Here is a 22,396-nt window from a genome sequence, read left to right on the forward strand (position 1 = left end):
CACAGCCTCCCCCTATCCTCTACAGTATCCCCTTCCAACCCTCCCCACAGCAGGCATCTTCCCTCAGCCCCTCCCAGACTCCCACCCAGCCCGTCTGCTCTCCCTTGTGAGTCACTGGACTGGCAGGGGAAGACAGCTAGCTGCTTCTAGCCACCGGCTTTCCTAACACCATCATTACAAAGCCAGTACGTACAGCGAGGGAATGGATGAGCGCACACTGCTCACTCATGAAGCCTGCGAGGAAGCAGATTCCCTCCTTCCCACGCAGTCACCCATGCCAGGACCCTGATGCCCCCAGGATCCTGATCCCAGGTAGAGATGCAGGACGTGAGCCACTCCAGATAGGGGACAGGGAACTTCCTGCAGGAGGCAGCTTGGGGCTTGGCTTTGAAGGAGTTTGGACTCGGAGCTCAGAGCAGGAGAGAACCTGCTTTCTAGCCAAGAAAGCCGGCTATGTCTCCCGAGTGAGTGAGTGGGAGAAGGTGGGGGGAAGATGAGAGACAGAGCCAGAGTCGCCTGTTGTGTCTGCACCACCTGAGCTCTGGGGTTACGTGTGTGCGCCACCAGTTTATGGGGCGCTGAGGGGCTGGGGATGTGGCTTAGCTGATAGAGGGCTTGGTTAGCATGCTCGGTAGGTACCCTGGCCTTCCTCTCCAGCATGGCATAAACCAGCTGTAGTAGCACATGCCTGCAATCCCAGCATTCAGGAGGTGAACGATCAGAGGAGTTCAAGGTCATTGTCAGCTATGCAGCAAACTCAATGCCAGCCTAGACTACAGGAGAGCCTGGGTTAAGCCAGTTTGTGACACTGAGTTCAGTAACCATCTCTCTCCATCACCTGGCTGGAACTTCTAAGGACTGGCTGTCTTCTGCGAGCTTCTTGAATGGCTGGCTGAAGACTTGAGCCACCAAGACCCTAGCCCAGGTTTAGTGAAGTGTGTACAGTATCTTTGTAGACTGGGTACCTCTAACAATGTGTCCAAACCGGGGGCCCAGTCTGTAGGCAGGCTTTTCTGTCCTGCCAGCCACTCCCCAAATAACCACACAGAGACTTAATACTAATTACAAATGCTCAGCCGAAAGCTCAGGCATGTCTGAGTCAGCTCTCACAACTTAAATTAGCTCACTCCTATTAATCTAGGTGCTGCCCCAAGGCTCGTTTACAACATCTATGAACTTCCCATGTTGTGTCTTCTGAGTCAGGCTCACGACTCAAAAGACTCCTCCTTCTTCCCAGCATTGTCTTAGTCTGGAACTTCGCCCTGTCTAGCTATAGGTCAGTCAACTTCTTTATTAAACCAATCACAGTAACATCCATTCACACAGCGTAAAGGAATAGTCCAGACCTTTTGAAAGGAGCTAATGAGACCAGGTCTCCTGTCCCCCACCTCTACCCCACCCCCAGTCAAGACTGCATCCATGGCCATGACTGTCACTGAGCCAGGCTTCAGCACCCAGCCTCTACTGAACTGTGCTGTGGATGAGCCACGGGGCACCCCCCAAGCCAATCTCCTGGATATATCTTAGGGTTCTGAAGAGTTGATGCTGTCTGGCGCGCAGAAGGTGAAAAAGAATAGGGTAACACTCTGGGCCCCTCCCTCAGCCCCAAGAGCTTCTAGGTCCTAGTGACCCCACCTCTGAGACCTTGGGCAAGCCTATGCTATCTCCATCCCTCCGGGGTGTTACAGCTACTTCCCCAGGCCTCTGGGCCTCTAGCCTGGCTCCTCCCAGCCCATCCTCCCACCTCCCTCAGCATGCTTGTCCAGCAGGGCCCTCCCACGCCAGAGTGCTTGCTGACTCTGTCATATAGAAGGGATGACCCAAGGCCTTATAGGAAGGCTATATTTATTTCTACGTTTATTTATGATGGCTGTTTGTTTCTTCCTCTCCTCTGCCTGGCCTTGCTCTACACAGCGCTGAACTATGGAGTCATTTCCTGCACTCACATCTCTGCAGGACGTCTAGCTTGTTCTCTGGCTTTCTGCTCCCCTGGTGCATCCAGCTCATGTGGCCGTGCTTCAGAGCTCTGACCCACTGTCCCCACCTTGGAAATGTCCCTGAACACCTACAGGCCCAAAAGCCAGTGCTCCCTCTGCCTCTTCTGGTCCTCGTGCTTCTGCTTTTCCACACATTTCACACTGAGCTGTTTGTTCACATGTCAGTCATCCCTGCCATCCCAGAGCAGATGCTGCGTCGTTCTCAGTCTCCATCTCCAGGATTAAGCATCTTATACACAACAGATGGGCAGTTCCTGTTGCCTGGAACTGTGCTGCTGGGTGAGGGAGCCTGTGCTGCCTGCCTGGCTAAGCGCTTTCTCTTAGCGCAGGGGTGGAGGAATAGGCAAGGGGATGTGTTGGGGGATTGTGAGGCAGGCAGAGCCCCATCTGGTGTGTAGAGACAAAGGCTGGGGGCTCTAGAATCCAGGGTTGGAGGCCATGGTCCCCTCTCCGGTCAGTCACACTGGTTCTCTCTACAGGTGCCCTTTTGGAATGGCTGTAATGAGGATGAACACTGTGTCCCTGACCTTGTCCTGGATGCTCGGAGTGATCTGCCCACTGCCACGTGAGTGGCTCCTTGCTTCTTTGACCCCTCTCTGATGGTGGCCTGGAGCTCCTCAGGGCTGGATTGTCCCCTGCAGCTGCTTTAACCTCTCCAGCTTCTTTGAGGATGGAATACCTCCATTTGTGCCCAAGCTGCTAAACAGATAGGACTGGAACCAGGGAGCTAGGGATGTAGCTCAGTGAATAGAGTGCTTGCCTAGCATGCACAAAGCCCTAGGTTCGAGCCCAAGCACAGCATAAAGTCCATGTGGTGGCCCATGCAAGGTGACAGCACTCAGGGAAGTGGTCAGAAATTCAAGGCGCTCTTGGCTACTTAGTGAGCTCAGGTCAGTCTGGGCTACAGGAGACCCCTCAAAGAGTGGGGAGGGGAGCTCAGGTGTGGTAGCACACACCTTAATTCCAGCACTTGAGAGGCAGAGACAGGCAGGTATCTGTGAGTTCCAAGCCAGCCAGAATGAGAAGAGACCTTGTCAAAAAAAAAAAAAAAAAAAAAAAAAAAAAGGGCTGAACAGATGGCTCAGTGGTTAAGAGAACTAACTGGCTGTTCTTTCAGAGGACTCAGTTCAAACATCTGTGACTCCAGTTCCAAGGGTTATGATGCCATCTTCTGGTATCTATGGGCATTAGGCATGCCTATGGAACACAGATAGATGTGCAGGAGAAATACACATGCACATGAAATAAGTAAATTTACAAACAAACAAGCAAAGAGCAACAACAAAAAGATAAAGAAGGTGATGACAGATGAACCAGAGTTCTGGGCCTTGACCTCTAAGCCCAGACCCTGGGTCATGCGTAGGGTCCTCTAGCTGACCACTAGGGCTTGTCAGTCTCTCTAAGAGTCTAAGGGGTACTGGTGAGGTAGCTCAGTGGGTAAATCTGCTTTTTCCAATAGCTTGAGTCTGATCCCTGGCCCTACATGGTAAAAGGAGAAACCCGGCGCTCACAAATTGTCCTTTGCCCTCCACATGACATGGCCAAACACAGTACCCACAATCCCCTGGAGGAAGCAGACTAGCGCACAAAGTAAACCAGGGTGCAATGCTCATGAATGCTTTTCTTTTTCTCTTTTTTTTTTTTTTTTTTTTTTTTGGTTTTTCGAGACAGGTTTCTCTGCGGCTTTGGAGCCTGTCCTGGAACTAGCTCTGTAGACCAGGCTGGTCTCGAACTCACAGAGATCCACCTGCCTCTCATGAATGCTTTTCAAAACAGAATTTTTCTGTGCAGCCAAGGCTGTCCTAAAACTTGCTCTGTAGACCAGGCTGGCCTTGAACTCACAGAGATCCACCTGTCTCTGCCTCCCAAGTGCTGGGATATGAGGTGTGGGCCACCACCATCCAGCCCATGAGATCATTTTTAACTGACAGAACAAACCTTAGGGTTTGGGTTTTTTTTTTTTTGTTGTTGTTGTTGTTGTTTTTTGAGACGGGGTTTCTCTGTGGCTTTGGGGCCTGTCCTGGAACTAGCTCTTGTAGACCAGGCTGGTCTCGAACTCACAGCGATCCGCCTGCCTCTGCCTCCCGAGTGCTGGGATTAAAGGTGTGCACCACCACCGCCCAGCAATAATTTTTGTTTAACTTTTATGCACTGAGATAAAATGTAAATGCCAGGATACAGACAGCCAGTAGAAATAGCACCTCCGGACAGGCTAAAAGGATAAAGGAATACTCTACCTGTCTAGGTAAAGTAATCAAGATTTAGTGCTGAGCTTCCTGGTAGCCAAAGCCAAAAGGGAAGCAGAAAGGTCATATGTGACTAGGAGGTCAAATGAGAGAGCTGAGTTCAGAGGCAGGTTCGGCCTGTGACTGGAAAAGAGGGGGCTTTGGGGCAGGTGGCCGGCTGGAAGCATGAGCTCTTGGTAGGCCCACCATCCACCTCCTCCTCTCAGCGCTGTTCCCACAGGCAGAGGCTGGCCAGGTGCCCCCATTCCTGAATCTCTGTCAGTCCTGAGACTCCGCTCCAGCCCTCATCCCCGAGCTCGCCTGCCTGATACACGCAGCCTCTTCCCACAGGGAGTACTGCCAACGGGTGCTGAGGAAGACTGCACAGGACTGCTCCACCTACACGCTGTCCTTCGACACCACTGTCTTCATCATAGAGAGCACGCGTCGCCGGGTGGCCGTGGAGGCCACGCTGGAGAACAGAGGAGAGAATGCCTACAGCACCGTCCTCAACATCTCCCAGTCAGAAAACCTGCAGTTTGCCAGCCTGATCCAGAAGGTAGGACCGCGCTGCTCGCCCAGCGGACCACGGCCAAGGGCACAGGAGTAACGGTGGTGGTGCTGACAGAGCTGTGTTCTGCCCTCCTCTGGGGGTCCTCAGTGGGGGGGGGGGTCTATATGCAGGTAGCTTTGAGAGCTCCCTCAGCAGCCAGAGCTGGGGACCATGGTTACCAGGGAGACTGCAGGATCTCAAATAACTTATTGTCACATTCAAGGCCCCACCTGATTTTTCTCTAACCCCGGTACCCTGATGTGCCCCCGCACCCATCACCACTGCCTCCCGGTATGCCCTGTTTGTTGACACCTGGGTCCTCTGCTTACTTTGTGGGCCTGCCTGGAATTACCTCTGCTTGTGTGCCTCTCTCACAATCCCCTGCTTCATGTTGACACTAAAGATGTGTTCTACACAGAATCATTGGGAGGAAGTATAGCATGGTCGGGGAGAATACAGTCCATCACGGCAGGAGGGCAGGGCAGCTCATCTTCTTGTGTGCACAAGGAAGCAGGGAAAATGAATGCTAGGCTTCAGCTTGCTTTCTCCATTTTTATCCAGTCCAGGACTCCAGATATGGAACAGTGCTGTCCACACAAAGTCACTGGAGACCAGGCAATATAACTGTGTGGCTCCAGGGTCTCTCTTCCATTAGGAAAGGAAGGAAGGGAGGGAGGGAGGAAGGGAGGGAGGGAGGGAGGGAGGGAGGGAGGGAGGGAGGGAGGAAGGAAGGAAGGAGGAAGGAAGGAAGGAGGAAGGAAGGAAGGAAGGAAGGAAGGAAGGAAGGAAGGAAGGAAGGAAGGAAGGAAGGAAGGAAGGGTGAGCTACATGATTATTCAGAGGGCCTCAGCGCCTGAGCAGGCAGGGAGGTCAGAGCCTGGGGAGTGGCTTTCGACCTTTAAGTGAACCAAGTGTCAGCAGCAGCCTAGTCACTGTCCACATCCTGAGTGAGGTCTAGACTTCAGAGTCCCACCTGCAGCTAGCCAGTTCCCAGACACAAGGGGAGAATCAGCATACACCTGAATGCCTGTCTACCAACCTGGACATTAAGACCCACCCCAGTGTCACCTCATGCCTTTAGTCTGACCCAGCTATACCTGGCCTCAGTCTGGGGGGGGGGGGGCCTCTGTAGTTCAGGTAGCCAGAACTACATTCCAGGTGTCCAATTCCCATGGCCAGTGGCAGGGTGATCTCCGGGGTGGATTGAGGGGCTGCTGTAGCAAGCATGAGCTCCAGACTCAGGACTGGGGCCTGATCACTGCCCTTCCCATCCCAGGATGACTCAGACAACAGCATTGAGTGTGTCAACGAGGAGAGGCGGCTGCACAAGAAAGTCTGCAATGTCAGCTACCCCTTCTTCAGAGCCAAGGCCAAGGTAGAGTGTGGGGGTCCAACAGGGATGGACAGAAACTGGGACCTAGAGAGCAGAGAGCAAACAGAGACCTATTTGCTTCTGGGGGGGCGGGGTTCTAAATATAGTTTCCTGCTGGGGCTGTAGCTCAGTTGGTAGAGGGCTTGCCTAGCATGCATGAAGCCCTGGGGCACCCTGTCACCCCAGCACTCATGAGGTGGAGACAGAGGCTAGGGGTTAAAGTCCATCTGCTACACAGCAAGTGTGAGGCCAGCATGGGCTACATGACACTCAAAAAAGAGGGGAGCTCCCCCATGGGGAGCTGCTGCCTTTGCACCCATAGTGGCCCCAGCTCACTATTCCACAGCCCCACTCCTCCTCCAGCCATTCTCTGTGGGGTTCTGAGGGTAGTCAGAGGTAGGTATGAGCCAGCACACCTCCAGGGCCCCCCACTCAGGCCCGCTTCTCCACAGGTGGCTTTCCGTCTGGACTTCGAGTTCAGCAAGTCTGTGTTCCTGCACCATCTTCAGATCCAGCTGGGTGCTGGCAGGTCAGGCCCACCCCTCCCTGACCCCCAGCAGCTCTGCCCTCACCCTCTGCTCTCCTATGCCCACAGTGCCCCATTGTCAAACCTGTTCCCTGACCCAAGCTGAGCAGGTGCAGGGAGGAGGGGTGGGGGGCTGCACGCCTACTAGCCTACAGCTCAGCTGTAACATGAGGGCCGGGCTTGTTGAGGGTTTCTGACCTGCCCAGTTCCCACAGCCAGTAAGCCCCAAAGAAAATCACACAGAGGTCTATATTAATGATAAACTGATTGGCCCATTAGCTCAGGCTTCTTGCTAACTCTTATAACAACCCGTTATTCTTATCTATGTTAGCCACATGGCTCAGTACCTTTTTCAGCAGGGCAGGTCACATCCTGCTTCTTCGGTGATCTGAGCCGGACTGGGAGGAATGGGCTTCCTCCTTCCCAGAATTCTCCTGTTCTCCTTGCCCCTCCTCTACTTCCTGTCTGGTTGACTCACCTATACTTCCTGCCTGGCCAATCAGCATTTATTTAAAACATGATTGACAGAATACAGACAATTCTCCTGCACCACTAAGCTACAAGTCACAATGGCCATTAGAACCTCTTCGGGTCCATCAGTCAGTTCACACAGCAGCCCCTCATAATTAGTGAGGTTGTGGGGACTTCCAACAATATCGCATGTAAACAGGACAGCTGGGATCTGGACACTTGGATCCACAGCTCATCTGGTGCCCCTGCAGTCCTGGTTACCTCTCTCGGTTTTAGTTACTTTTCTCATTGCAGTAACAAAATGCTTGGCACAAGGAACCGAAGGGAAGAGGGGTTTGTTTGGGTTCATAATTTGAGGACACAATCCATCATGGTGGGGAAGGCATGGCGGCTGGTACTTGGGGCAGCCCGTGCACAGCGCTTCTGCATCCGGGGAGCAAAAGTGAATGCTGTGCTCAGATCAAATTCTCCTTTTGATTCAATCCGAAAGTCCAGCCCAGGGAATGGTGCTGCCCACATGCAGGGCGGCTCTTTCTACCTCAGTTAAGCCAGCCTAGACAACCCCTCACAGCCAGGAGCAGGGTAACTCTCCACCCTGGCTGGTTGACTTTCAGTACAAACCATCATGCCCTCCTTGGGCATTTATCCTTTTTTTTTTTATTTATTTTTATTTTTTTGCATTTATCCATTTTTAAGAGAACTTTTCTTCTTCTGTGAGGGTTTGTCTGTCTGTCTGTCTGTCTGTCCTTCTGGCTTCCTGAAGGTAGCTTGCTCCAGGCTGACCAGTGAACCTCCCTAGGCCAGTGAGAAACTGTTTCCTTTCTCATAGAGTCACCTCTGTGTGAGATGGAGGGAGGAAAGAAGTGAGGACAGGCTGGCTTCTGTCCCCAGCCAAAATCCTTAGCTAAGAAGAAAGCCTCCAGCAAACCAAACATCAGTAGCTTTACCCGGTCACAGGCAGGCTGGGGACACCCATCACCAGTCTGTGCTGGTCACCAGCTATGCGTAAACAAACCCCCACATGTCCACAGAACCCTCAGTGGACTCAGGACTGAGTCTGCAAAGTGTCTTCGTATGCTGGGGCCTCCTGGCTCCTCCCTGGGCCAAAAGGTCCTCTTCTCACAGAGTGGGCACACTGGCACAGCAACATGCATGGGCGTTTGTCAACCAGGAATGGACAGAAGGGACAGAGACAGCAGTGTACTCTGAGGACCCCTTTCCTTGCCCCACCCCCTAGCCTGAAGAGTAGAACTTAGCTTATGTACAAGCTGAAATCTGGGGGTTTAACCTTTGTGGGTACCTGCCCTGGTGTTTGAGTACTGACTGTTAGGTGAAAGTACCTTAGACCATGCCCCCTCCAAGGGTTCCTTTGGCTTCTCCTGGCAAAGTCACCTATTATCTTAGGGAGCTGCACCCTGTGGGAACAGGAATCGGTGAGCTCCTCCACAGTAAACCCCACTATTCTTCCCAGGGCAGACTAGGTGGCTTTGCTCAAGGCTCGTCCTTCTCCCAGTCCCAAGTCCCTCCTCATCTTCAGCCCAGCAGCTGGGGAAGTTCATCAAGAAGATGGCACAGGCAGGGGGTGGCCATGAGCTACCCAAAGTCCTCCCTGACTGCCTGGCTACAGAGAGGGCTGGCATCCATTCCTGCCCCCGGCCCACCCTCCAGGAAACACCTCGGCTTTCCTTGATGGCCTGATCATACCCAGCAGCCTGAAAAGCCAGCACATCCTCCCTTCCACCTTCTATAATTTTTGTGCCAGTGTCCTCTCTGATCCCACCCCCTCCCCTTGTAGTGACAGTCACGAGCAGGAGAGCACCACCGATGACAACATGGCCCTCCTTCGCTTCCACCTCAAATACGAAGCAGACGTCCTCTTTACCAGGTGAGTTGGATATTCAACCGGAAGAGGGAAAGGGGGCCTGAGCTAGCAGGGACAAGTATGGGAGGAGATCCCCCCAGCACACAAGGCTGGAGGAGAAGTGAAAGACAGAACTCTTCCAAGTCAGTGCGGTGGGCCAGTGAGATGACTTCCAGAGGACCTGGGTTCGGTTCCCAGCACCCATATCACATGGCTCTCAACCACATTGGTCACTCTGGTCCCAGGATATCTGACACCTCTTCTGAATCCTGTAGGCACTGCATTCACAGACCTACACACAGACACCTAGGTACACATAACTCCAAACAAAAGAAATCTTTTAAAGTCAGTCTGTGTGGGGCCAGTGAAATGGCTCGTTGGGTAAAGGTACTGCATAAGCCAAGCAACCCCGGCTCAACCCGAGCTCAGTTCCTAGAGGCAGAGACAAGAGAGTCATCCAGAAAGCTCAGGGCTAGCTAGCCTGGAGTATACAGTACAGCAGCAGAAACAAGAGACACAGAGTCGGTCTGGGCTTGTAGTTTAGCTAGTAGAGGGCTGGCCAAGTGTGTGTAAATCCCCATTCCAACTATGGTACCATGTAAGTCAGATATGCCCATGAGCCCCCATTCCACCTACAGCACCATATAAACCAGACATACCATAATCCCAGCATACCAGAGGTAGAGGCAGGAGGATCAGACGTTCAGGGTACCCCATCTACCAAGCCTATGACTCCGTCTCAACACAGCGCCCCCTAGCGGCCACATAAGACACGGGGGGGGGGTGTCCCAGGAAATGGGCACGTGCCTGCCTCTCTCCTGCTACCTGTTTATCTGACTCTTCCCACACACGGTTTTCCCTTTATCTATGCAGGAGCAGCAGCCTGAGCCACTATGAGGTCAAGGCCAACAGCTCTCTGGAGAAATATGATGGCATTGGGCCTCCCTTCAACTGTGTTTTCAAGGTAAGGCTGAAGGGCACCTTGGAGTGAAGGGGCTGAACTGAAAACCCCACAGCCCAGTTGGAGGGGAAGAATCCTTGCAGGCCCTGGGGCTCGTTCTCAGCTCTGCCTCTGGTTCAATGTACAGCTTGTAGAAACAGTTACTTCCCCTCTCTGGGCTTCACCCTCATCTGAAAGACCCCCAGGCTGGCCTGGGGGAGTTATTAGGGTGTACAGAAAAGATTTTAAACATACAGAACAGCAGTTTAAACACACTAAGGTTTACTTTCCTGCAGAAAAGGAATAAAAAAAAAAACCTTGCTGTTTAGAGTTGATGGCTTTGCAGTCATTGAGGAATTTAAGAACATCCTAGACATGAGATAGATGATCGGCTTCATCTGTTGTCACAGTTCAGGCCCAGGCGGCAGGGGAAAGGAGAGAAGCACGTCCCTTCCTGGTAAAAAGTGTCCTTAAGCTGGGCGGTGGACTTTAATCCCAGCACTCAGGAGACAGAGGCAGGGGGATTTCTGTGAGTTCGAGGCCAGCCTTCTACAGAGTGAGTGAGTTCCAGGACAGCCAAGGTTACACAGAGAAACCGTGTCTCGAAAAACCAAAAACAGAAGAATCAGCTGTATCCCATATCTGCAGTTACCGCTTATGTCCATAACACGGTGTTTAGCTATGAGGGAAGTGGGAAGGGTGGCTTTTGATTTTGTCACTAAGTGAGGAAGGAGAACAGGGAGCAGCCGAGCAGCCTCTGCCACAAAGGACCCAGGGTTCCCTCACCCTGCACATGAGTGTCAGCTCCTCTGAAGTTGTGTGAGGGCTGGAGTGGGTTGACGGCTGAACACTGGGCTGCACCCAATACCCACACGGCTTGTGTTGCTCAAGGTCACACAGCCGATCCAGGGGAAGTCCGGAGCCATCTATCAGCCTCTCAGTCCCTAAAGCCCAGCTTGAAGTCTCCTGAATGTGTTCCCGCCAGGGAAACAACACACACTCAGTTTGATATCCTCTCCTGATTGAGTGACCCCAATATCTCCACTCTTGTCTCCATGGAGTCCCTCCTGCTCTAGAGGACTCTGTGGTAGGGGAGGTCGGTGATCTCCAGGATCGGCCCACTGAGCATACTCTAAGATCCCGGAACCCATCCTGTCAGTACCATCTTGCTTCCATAGTGCTAATAGCCAGGGCCTGCTGAGGCCTGTCTTTAGGGCTGACTGGTCCCCATAGGATCTCTGTCCCCATCCCTCAACTGCGCATGTGCTGACTCTCCTCTGGTTGCAGGTGCAGAATCTGGGCTTTTTCCCTATCCACGGGGTGATGATGAAGATCACTGTGCCCATCGCCACCAGGGGTGGGAACCGCCTGCTGATGCTGAGGGACTTCTTCACCGACCAGGTAGCTGTGTTCCTCAGGGGCCAACTTGGGAGAGAGAAAAGGAAACGGGCACACTCCTAAGCAACTCCCCCACCATCTGGGTGCTCCCAGGGCACTTAGCCTCTCCAGGTGGAGGAAGAAAAGGGGGAGCCTGGGTGAGGTTCAGAATTGTGTATGTGTGTGTGCCCTCCACGCAGGTCAACACGTCCTGTAACATCTGGGGGAACAGCACAGAGTACCAGAGTGCCCCAACTGAGGAAGACTTGAGCCGTGCCCCACACAGGGTGAGTGTCTCCACACTGAGAGCCAAGAATTGACAGGGGTTTCTGTCCCACCAGGTCCCACAGCCGTTTAGTCCCAAATAAACACACAGAGGTCTACATTAATCATAAACAGACTGGCCTAGCAGATCAGGCTTCTTATTAACTCTTATAACTTATATTAACCCATAATTTTTGTCTGTGTTAGCCACGTGGATTGGTACCTTTTTCAGTGAGGCAATCACACCTTGCTTGCTCCGTGTCTGGCTTCCTCTGTGTCTGGGTGACGGACGACTGCAGATTGACTCTTTCCGTTTCCCAGAATTCTCATGTTCTCCTTGCCCCGCCTCTACTTCCTACCTGGTCATCCGCCTATACTTCCTGCCTGGCCACTGGCCAATCAGCATTTATTTAAAATACAATTGACAGAATACAGACCTGTGTGTGTGTGTGTGTGTGTGTGTGTGTGTGTGTGTGTGTGTGTGTGTGAGGATATGTGCTATGGCACCCATGTGGAGGTCAGAGGACAACTTGCAGGAGTCACTTCTCCCTTTCCACCATATGGGTCCCAGGGTTCAGACTCAGGATTTGGTGGCATCCTGGCTGCATACCTTTGCCCACCGAGCAACCTTTGGAAGCCTGCTGCACTTCACCATGATCTAACCTTGGGCAGAGTTGGGAGGGTCCAGCGCCACCTCAGAAATAGCTTTACCCTAACAAAGTTCAATTGCTCCAAGATGAAGATCTTTGCATTTTCCATCCATTACTTTTTCCAAGTGATCCTTACAAAAGACTTTTCTTGTCGTATCGCTCCGGCTCCGACCACAAGAGCAGTGGGAACGGGAGTGATGGCAGGGTTGTGGGGAGAGTCTTGATCCTGTGTGTGATACATGCTCCGGGTGTGTGCAGGTGTGTACATATGGACAGATTGACTGACTGATTGATTGATGATTAAGACACTCTCTGGAGGTTTGCATCAGGAAGTTCAGCTCCCTGCAATACTTTTCTCCATCTATTGTGGTTATCTGCTACAGTTTCATTTCTCTTTTAAGCTGTTTATATGGTGATTATGCCAACTCCTTAATGTTGAGCAGAGGTTCTGTTCCTGGGACACTGGTCATTATGCACAACTTCAAAAGGAACTCCAAATACAAGGCTGTGGTTTGTCCCCAGTTGTCCCTTCTGTTCCCACACGCATCTCTATCCTCATCCCTGCCATCTGCTTCCCTCTCCCAGTGGGTCCAGCCTTGGGTCTGTCTGATGATCCATGCTCCTGCTCACATTCCAGGCCACGGGCCCTGTCCCCACAGCGCCCTGCTCACCCCCAACAACTCTCTTCCAGAACCACAGCAACTCCGACGTGGTCTCCATCACCTGCAACGTGAAGCTGACCCCCAACCAGGAAATCAGATTCTACTTGATAGGGAACCTGTGGCTGAGGTCTCTGAAAGCAGTAAGTTAGACCCCTTCAGCAGGGCCGGAAGGAAAGGAAGAAGTGGTTGTGGGGGATCTCCCAGCTGAGAGGGACAGGAACAAAGGCTCCCAGAGCCACCTCTGAGGAAGCCCTGTTTGTGCAGCTCAAGTACAGATCTCTGAAGATCACAGTCAATGCAGCCTTGCAGCGGCAGTTCCACAGCCCCTTCATCTTCCGAGAGGAGGACCCCAGCCGCCAGGTGAGCCCCGGGGAGTCCTTCACTCTGAGAGGGGAAGGGGGACCCAAGGTAGGGGCTGGGGAAATGGCTCAGCCAGTAAAGTACTTGCTATACAAGCCTGAGGACCTGAGTTTCACATTCAAAACCTGCAGAAACAATCCAGGGGCGGCTGTGTGTAATCCCAGCATTCTAGAGATTCTAGAGATGGAGACAGGTCCTTGAGCTTGGTCACCAGTCAGCTTAGCTCCAGACCAGTGAGAGACTGCCTCAAAAAGCGCACGCGCACATGCACGCATGCATGCATGCACACACACACACACGTGCACGCGCGCCCACACACGCCCGACTGGCAGAGGACAGACACACTGCCTTGGCACACCAGGCTCTGTGCTTTGTGCCATGGGGAAGATAAGAGGGAACAGTGAGACCAGACGCCCACACACATGTACCTAAGGGTAGCTCTCTCATGGGCTGCGCCACAGTGAGGCTGTCTGGGGCATGGTGGAGCCTCTCGCATCCCACCTAGCCTGGAGCCTCTGCTCTAAAGAAGTGCAAGCAGCAATGGGTGTGTGGTGGGAGTGGGGTGGAGATTGAGAGGCTTTAGTGCTCCTTTATAACCAGACAAAAACCACGTAAGCCTGGATGACCACGATTTCAAGGTAGAGAAAAAGAGGTGAGACTCTGGGAGACAGCCACTGTTGTAAACAAGTTGAGTCTTAAGAGAAAAATCAGTCTCTGGAAACAGAGCAGCTAGGCATAGGCCTCTGCTGCCCCCCACTGGCCATGTCTCAGAAATGCTGTTCTAAACTGTAGCCTAGCGTCCCCTCAGCTACACACCCCAGGAGAGGCTAGCTTACAAACCGGCAAGGTTACAGGGGTGGGGGAGGGAGGGAAACAGCCTTGGCAAAGGGACACCATCAGGCTCAGTCTCAATAAGGTGCAGCCTTCCAGACACAGGCCAGCAGGGGCCAAAGCCCGAAGGCTGTGCTCAAGACCCTCCTAAGGAACGGGAGAAGCTGTGGAAACTGAGGCCTTCAGGGTCAGGTTAGTGCCACATCCTGGTAGTCTGACCCACCCTGGGGCTCCAACCTAGGCCCTGTGTCCCCTGACACCTCTGCCTCTCTGAGGGAGCAGACCTTTGGGTCCATGTGTTCATTCATTCTGCATCTGATGGGGACCCGTCCCTCTGCATCTGATGGGGACCCATCCCTCTGCATCTGATGGGGACCCATCCCTCCCTCTTCCCTCACAGACTGGGCAAGCAGATTCAGATACGGCTTAGGGAGTTGAGCACAGTAATACCAATCATGGCAACAGTCCAGGGAACACCACAGCACTGAGGGCAGGAGAGGAACAGAGTGTCCAGGGAGAGCTTTCTAGAGATGGTCCTGTGAAGTTAATCTTCAACGTCATGTCAATTTTCCAAGCCCCCCCATTACCCATGCCTCTCCCCAATGTGAGTAGGTATTTCTTCTTTGTTTTTTCTTTTTTTGTTTTGTTTTTGTTTTTGAAACAGAATTTCTTTGTGTAGCTCTGGCTGTCCTGGAACTCAATCTGTAGACCAGTCTGGCCGCGAACTCAGAAATCTGCCTGCCTCTTCCTCCTGGAATCAAAGACGTGTACCACTACTACCTGGCTAGTGGACTTCCTAGCCCAGCATGTTCCCCCCGCCCCCCCAAAAAAAATCCTACTGCACCGAGTGTCTCACCCATAGAAAACCAGCAAGCCCATAGCAGGTCATGTAGTGCCCAGGGTGGCCAGGTCCACAAAACGAGGGAAGCCACACAAAGGCCCATGCATCCTTCAGGGATGAAACAAAGGCACTTAGGGGTCAATCCGTGTGCACGTGCATGCAGACCCACCCCCCATTTAAGGCCCATCCCCTCCCGTCTCAGATGCGAACGCTGCGGCTGTGTGAGGCTGGGGATGAGCAGTGACAGGAGGCGAGCACCCTACCGCCCAGTTAGCTGCTGTGGCTAAGTCTCTGCCTCACTCCAGGCTCTGAGGACAGGTCAGAGGGCAAAGATGAGGAGGTCCCACCCAGGCCACCTTGGCAGTGCTGCCGCCTGTTTTCTGGCTTCCTTCCCAGAAAAGAAAGAAAGAAAGAAACCCACACGCCAGAGTGAAATCCAGACTGGTTTACATGGGAAGCTAGGGAAAGCTCCTCCCTGCAGAGACGGTAGCCCAGCACCACGGGGACATGGAAGCGTGTGTCGATATCTGGGGGTCAGTCACTCAAGACCAGAGGAAACAGCGCCATAGCAGCATGGACAGGCGTGAGGAGGCCATGGGTAGAGGGCTGGGACAGAGTGAGGTCATCGAGATGGGACAAGGACCACTTCCCCTAGATGAGATGAGAAGCTGTGAGGTGCTGAGTAGAGGCCATTGTCACCCAAGTGCAAGTGTCCCTCATACTACACTGCCAGCTGAGGAAAGGCAGCAGGGGTGAGACTGAGGTGGAGAGGTTGCTGCAGACTCCGGGAGAAGAGGAGAGGAGGAGAGCCGGGAGACAGCAGGGGCCGCCACATGCTGGGTGTTTCAGAGCTGGAGTGAGAAGGTTTGCTGATGGCCCATTGGGTGTCAATGACAAGCGGGTAGGAAGAGTGCTACCACTGACCGCTAACAAAGACGTGATGGAAACAGATCTGGAGGCGAGGGAGTCGCAGTCAGGTAGGCAGCCAGATATGTCCAGAGTGCAGAGGAAGACAGAAGGGAGACCAAGGTCACAAGCATAGTGAATGCCACCCAGCTGGGCAAGTTCACCAGCTCATAGTGGTTCCCATGGCACCAATGGTACCCTTGAAGGTCCTTCTTCATTTGAAAAAAAGTAATTATTTCTTTATAACTTTTGGTCTGACAACAGATGGAAACAATCCAGGATAAACTGTTTATTTTTTTAAACATCTATTTTAGTGTTTAAAAATATATTGTGTGTTGGGCAATGGTGGTGCACCTCCTTAATCCCAGAACTCCAGAAGCAGAAGTAGAAAGATCTCTGCAAGTTTGAAGCCAACCTGTTCTACAGAGAAAGTTCCAGGAAAGCTGAGCTACACAGAGAAACCCTGTCTTGGGGGAAAAAAGAAAGAAAAAAAAAAGGCGCACGCGTGTGTTATGTGTGTGTATACATGTATGCACTCATGTGTAAAAGTGCTTGCAGAAGCTAGAAAGCAGCATCAGATATCCTGGATCTAGAGTTACAAGTGGCTGTGACCTGCCCAAGGTGGGGTGTTAGGAACCAAATTTGGGTTCTTTCTTTCTTTCTTTCTTTTTCTTTTCTTTTTTTTTTTTTTTTTTTTTTTTTTTTTTTTTTTTTTTTTTTTTTTTTTTTTTTTTTTTTTTTTTTTTTTTTGAGACAGGTTCTATGTTGTCCTTGTCCTGGAACTTAATATGTAAGCACCATAATGGCATTTAACTCACAGAGATCTACCTACCTGCCTAAGCCTCCCAAGTGCTGGGGTAAAGGCATGCACCATCACCAGACCCAGATTCTTTTTTTTTTTCCCCTTCATCTAAGTTTAGAAACAACTAAGGGTTTGCTGTGTAGCTCAGTTAGTGGAATACTTGCCTAGTGTACACAAACCCTTGACTTCAGTCCTCAGGATCACACAAACCAGGAGTGGTGATGGCACACACCTGTAATGCCAACCCCTGGAAGGTAGAGACAGAAGGATCAAGAATTCAAGGTCTGGGGCTAGGGAGATGCCTTGGTTTGTAAGGTGTTTGCCACACAAGCACAGAGACCAGAGTTCAGTTCCCATGTCAAGCAGCACTCAGGGCGGGGCAATGGAAATCCACAGCTGGGAGGTCAGGGAGGGAGACTCCATGAGGTTTGCTGGCCCTGCAGTCTAGCCAAAGCAGGCCAGTGAGAGACCTGTCTCCAAAACTGTTCAGGTGTAGAGACTGAGGATGACACCTTTTGTCGGGGGGGGGGGGGGGGGGGGGGGAGGGAGGGAGGGGGAAGGGAGGGAGGGAGGGAGGGAGGGAGGGAGGGAGGGAGGGAGGGAGGAAGAGATAATTGGAACAGCTTCCCAGGCTGCCTGTACACAACCCTGAGTTCCCCACGTGACCCTGGGGGCTCAGAAACCACACATGCAACAGACCATCACTGGGAAACGAGGAATCGCCAGGAGGACTAATGAAGAGTATGTAAAAGAACCAGCGGGAGCAGATGGCTCACGGAGCATGGCTCACTGAGACCGTTCTCCCAGTTACACGTATACTGCGCAGAGCTGGCTGTTCCGAGACCATGGCCAGCTGCAGAACCTGTCCCTCCCTACATCTCCCAAAAGAACAGATGCAGCTCCTTTCTGCAAGTGTGCCACCTTCTGCCCCTGGGCTGCCCAAGCCCTGCAGTTGTGACAGTATTGCCCTGGCTCCCTCCCCTTGCAGGTCACATTTGAGATTTCCAAGCAAGAAGATTGGCAGGTCCCCATCTGGATCATCGTGGGCAGCACTCTGGGGGGCCTCTTGCTGCTGGCCCTGCTAGTCCTGGCACTGTGGCAGGTAAGGTTCCTATCCCTGGAAGCTGGCGCTGCCCCGCCTCCCCCAACTGCTTGCCTGTTCCTAGGACACCAAGCCCCTTCCACAGCAGGCAAGACTGGTCAGGGCCCACAGAGGCGACTTCAACTATAGTTCCAGGTCTGTGGGGTTCCTCTTAGCAGAAAACAAATAAACAGAACGGGCAATGAAACTACATATTCCCTCCATCTCAGAAGCTCTGGTTGAGAACTTGGAGTTTAAGCTCCTGCTACAGATAGTGAGGGGGCCCAGAGAGGGATGTTAACTAGGGCTGCGTGACACAGCATGACTTCTAGTCTCCTGCCCAGGGCTCCATCCACCTGGCTTTAATCCACACACTCAGTTTGGGAGTAGGGGTACCAAGAATGAGCTGGGGTATTTAGAGGTGTCCTCTTAGGGAGCAAATATGAGGGGGCTAGTGGAGGACCAGCAGAAGGTGACACAAACGTCCTCTAGTCTGTCCACCCCTGAGACTTTCCACCTTTGCCTCCCCACAGCTCGGTTTCTTTAAAAGTGCCAAGCGCAAGAGGGAGCCTGGACTGGGCCCTGTCCCCAAAGGGCTGGAGTGAGGATCTATTGGAGGCTTCGCATTGATGGGGGCCAGGCACCGGTCCAGGAGCTGCAGGCCCAGGCCTGTGGCCCCACAGAGCTGGGGCAAAGAGGATGCCTGTGGACTTTGTGTTGAGCTCATCTCTGGAGAGATGGTGCCTGATCCCTGTGGGATGAACCGCAAGCCCATGTTCGCAGCAACGTCTCTCCAAGAGGTTGAGTACTGATCCCTAAGGACTTAAAGGGACCGCTCCAAGACCCGGGCTTTGTGGAGGGAATCTGCTGCCCCAAACACTAAGGTGCTAGGGCTCTGTTATCATGCCCACCTCTGAAGAAACCCAAAGGGAAAAGCGGCAAATACAAGCCCACTGTGCACGCCCCAGCTGGACCTCTAGTTTCAGGACTCCATAGCCTGGCAGCATAACCTCCCTCTCACCATGTGGTTCCCAAGCCACTGCCATCCCTTCTCCAGACCCCAAAGTTCTCCAGAGTTGTGTGGCTTGATGTGGCAACTGCAGGCCAGTGGTGAAAGCAGACATTTGAGGACTGTGCCAGATGAGTAGGTGGGAGCCAGGATGCTGGGTACCTTCCAAACATCAGAAGGCAGCAGCGGAGCTCTCCAGCAGTGACTACCACCCACACACTCCTGCCCTCCTGCCTCCCTGAAGCTCCTGCCAGCTCCTTTGGTTGCTAGGCAACTCCCGGGGAGCCTGTGGAGGATATCAGTCCATGGCTCTCCACACCCACTTGTCTTACAGCTGCAGCTTGTCCTGGCGCAGATGCACTGAGGTGGGGAGCCTCTGTTCCTTGCATCAGCCCCCGACACACACACATACACAGACGCGCGCACGCGCACACACACACACACGCATGCACACGTACACACAGGCGCACGTGCATACACCTCCCACCCACGAATGTGTGGGAGAAGGGCTCCTGGAGGGGCACTGTGGAGGGGCCCTCTTTGGCATGCACTGAACAAAGCCCATGCAAGGCCCCTCAGAACCTTAAACCTCAGAGGCAGACAGCTCTCTCACCTGCCAGCTCTATGAACAAGCCCTGATGACAAGGGGCATGCCAGGTGCCCAGCAGAGTAATTTATGCCTTAGCCCTTTTTGTTGAGACAGAAATGGACACCTCAAAGCCATCTGCTCCCCTGTGCAGTACAACCTTTACTGTCAGAAATATATTTAAGAAAATTTTCTAAAAGGTGTTTAAAAACAACCAACAGACATTCCATTTTGTGACAGAGCAAGGCCAAATTCTGCTTTAAAGAGGAAAGGGAGGTGGGTGTCTACTTCTATCTAAATGTTGGGCACAGTCTTCTCCATTGTGTGGCCACCTCTCTCCCAAGGACTTCCTAGCCTCACTCGCTAGAACATCTAGGTGTTATGGTAGTGGGGCCCTCTCCCCTCACCAGCAGCACCCACCCCATCTTTGGCCAGTTTCTCCAGGCGGGGCCTTCAATGTCACCCCTCCCACACACGCACGCTGGCTTCTCTTCTAGAGAGGTTAACTCTTCCCCAAAGCATCCCAACTCTATTCCCGTGCCGTTCCCTTTCCACAGCCCCAACTAACAACTTACAAAGTATTTGGATGTTTCTTCAGATTCTTTCGTGTGTGTGAACGTGCATGCATGTGTATGTGTGTGTCTATGTGTATGTGCACATAGGTGCCCAAGAAGGCCAGAAGAGGGTGGTAGCACCATTCTCCACAGCAAAATCAAGACTCAATCCAGGAATGCCATCTCCCCAGCTCCAGAAGAGCTAAATTGGGGGTCAAAGGTCAAACAGTGAAACTAAACCCCCGAACCTAGAAGTTCATTTCCCTCTAACAGAGTATCAGTAGCTGCCCTTATGATTGAGGTCACTGGAGAAAGGAGAATGGACCAACCCACACACAAAAGCATGTTATCACTGGGTAATGGTAGCACACACCTTTAATCCCAGCACTCGGGAGGCAGAGGCAGGCGGATCTCTGTGAGTTCGAGGCCAGCCTGGTCTACAGAGCGAGTTCCAGGACTAATTCCATTGCTACTGAGAAACCCTGTCTCGAAAAACGAAAGAAAGAAAGAAAGAAAGAAAGAAAGAAAGAAAGAAAGAAAGAAAGAGAGAAAGAGAGAGAGAGAAAAAGAAAAAAACATGTTATCAAGACAGGAGTGATGGCGCACACCTTTAATCCCAGCACTCAAGGGGCAGAGGCAGGCAGATCTCTGTGAGTTCGAGGCCAGTCTAGTGAATAAAGTGAGTTCCAGGACTGCCAGGGCTGTTGAAAAACAAACAAACAAACAAAAAACAAGAGGACTCAGCTGGTCTCCTCTCCAACACTGGCAAATCTCAGCAGAGTGCTGCCGTGGGAAGCTGGCATCAGCAGGCAGGTGTGTTTTTGGAAACTGACACCTGTGCTATGATGTTTAACTGCTCCAGTCACAACCTCTGGACTGAGGCAGACAGTCCCAGGGCTCCCATCCCATCATGTCCCCTGTCTACCCCTAGACCAACTAATCGACAAAAGGCAGATGAATCAGGCCCACCTGTACCTCCTCAACCTTCACCCTTAACACTCTCTCCTTTTTCTTAATTCTACCTTTCTGAATCCGTTTATTCGTAAACAGAAATGTCCAAGACTGGCCACGGCAGTGCTTTCACTGTAGAGGGAACAAAGCCTCACCTAAGGGGCAAGGGCCATGGTCCCTGGGACTCTGATCCAGGACATCACCTGGTGAGCAAAGCCGCTGTGGGTGGCCTGTGCTGAGCTGAGCTCCCAGGCAAGTGACATGACAGACAGCCCAGCAGAGGACAGGGATTCAGCACACACGGGCAGCTCTCTGGGATGGATACTGGAAACTGTTTCATGCTCAAAGTTGGCTATGGTAACCCAGCCCTGGCCTAATCGGGAAGGCCTTGTGGTTACTCATGGCAAGTCTGCAGGGTGCGGCTTACGGTAGATTTCACCCCACCAAAGTCCTGAGAGCCCCAGTGACACTGGAAGGGTTTGGGCACATTTGCTGTGACTGGGAAGGGAGCTAAGCATCAGGCTAATGACATCCACCATTAGAAAGAAGCTCCCTCAAGGGCAACCTTGAATCCACAGCGAACCTAGTATAGTGGCACGGCAGCAGACACCTACAATCCTAGCACCGAGAGGTGAAGGCAGGAGGATCAGCAGGACAAGGCAGATAAGTTTAAAACCAGCCTGGGCTACATAAAACCCTGTCTCAAAACGAAACGCTAAAGTCAGGCATAGTGGCGCACGCCTCTAATCCCAGCACTCTAGAGGCAGGGGCAGGTGGATCTCTGTGAGTTCAAGGCCAGCCTGATCTACAGAGTGAGTTCTAAGAAAGCCAGAGCCACATAGTGAAACCCTGTCTCAAAATTAATTAATTAATAAAGGAAACACTGTATAGCTCACAGGTAGGGATTAATAACTGTGGTCTAGCTGCTAATTCATAATTTTCAGTCAGGGGCATTACACAACTGTACTCCCAGCTCAGGAGGCTGAGGTCTCAAGTTCAAGAACAACCTAAGCAACACACTAAGACCATCTCAAAAACTTTTTTGAAACATTGGTCATAGAGCCCAGAGGTAGAGTACTTACTAAGCACATTCAAGGTCCCAAGTTCAACTCTTCAATCCCCAGTACCATGAAAAATAAAATTCAGATGAAATTACTAGGAAATAAAACTAACTTAAAATGGTTCTTTGAAGAGAGCATTCATTACATGACCAGGCTGAACGCACTCTAAAGAACATGTATGGAGCTCCTATGGTATTGGATATATAAATAGGTCTGCAGTAAAATCAAGTATGGCTTCTACACCAAACTACCATTGGAGGTGGGGGGGGGTGCAGTGATGGGGAGGACATAGCTGTCAGGATTTCTGAGGTCTCAGCTTGCTACCTAGTAGAGGAAACAGCTGCAAGTAGCTGAGAAGCAGAGGGACAAGACATGCCGGGGGAGGGGAGACCCACTCCTGTCTGGATGAGGACAGCCTTCAGAAGATGCAGAAGCTGAGGGTCAGCCCTGGGTAGACTTGGGAGAGACTTCTATAATGTTCTGGGAAGTAGGTATCATTTATTACCCCTCAGTTCC

At 52.2% G+C, this 22,396-nt stretch overlaps 1 protein-coding gene across 1 annotated transcript in view; it reads left to right on the top strand.

The window, feature by feature from the left end:
• Itga11 (integrin subunit alpha 11) overlaps positions 1-21,962 on the top strand; it is a 102,850-nt gene extending 80,888 nt beyond the window's left edge. The window contains exons 19-30 of the mRNA XM_050152015.1: positions 2,477-2,562; positions 4,574-4,781; positions 6,052-6,150; positions 6,600-6,676; positions 8,940-9,029; positions 9,879-9,969; positions 11,233-11,346; positions 11,523-11,609; positions 12,928-13,038; positions 13,163-13,258; positions 17,627-17,740; positions 18,253-21,962. Of these exons, the coding sequence (XP_050007972.1) occupies positions 2,477-2,562; positions 4,574-4,781; positions 6,052-6,150; positions 6,600-6,676; positions 8,940-9,029; positions 9,879-9,969; positions 11,233-11,346; positions 11,523-11,609; positions 12,928-13,038; positions 13,163-13,258; positions 17,627-17,740; positions 18,253-18,324 (1,245 nt within the window). The 3' untranslated portion in view covers positions 18,325-21,962. The remainder of the gene's footprint in view (positions 1-2,476; positions 2,563-4,573; positions 4,782-6,051; positions 6,151-6,599; positions 6,677-8,939; positions 9,030-9,878; positions 9,970-11,232; positions 11,347-11,522; positions 11,610-12,927; positions 13,039-13,162; positions 13,259-17,626; positions 17,741-18,252) is intronic.
• The last annotated feature ends 434 nt before the right edge of the window (positions 21,963-22,396 follow it).

The sequence above is a fragment of the Alexandromys fortis genome, unplaced genomic scaffold (assembly GCF_014885135.2).
Source record: "Alexandromys fortis isolate MF-2015 unplaced genomic scaffold, M_Fortis_MF-2015_v1.1 scaffold_70, whole genome shotgun sequence".
Lineage (NCBI taxonomy): Eukaryota > Metazoa > Chordata > Mammalia > Rodentia > Cricetidae > Alexandromys > Alexandromys fortis.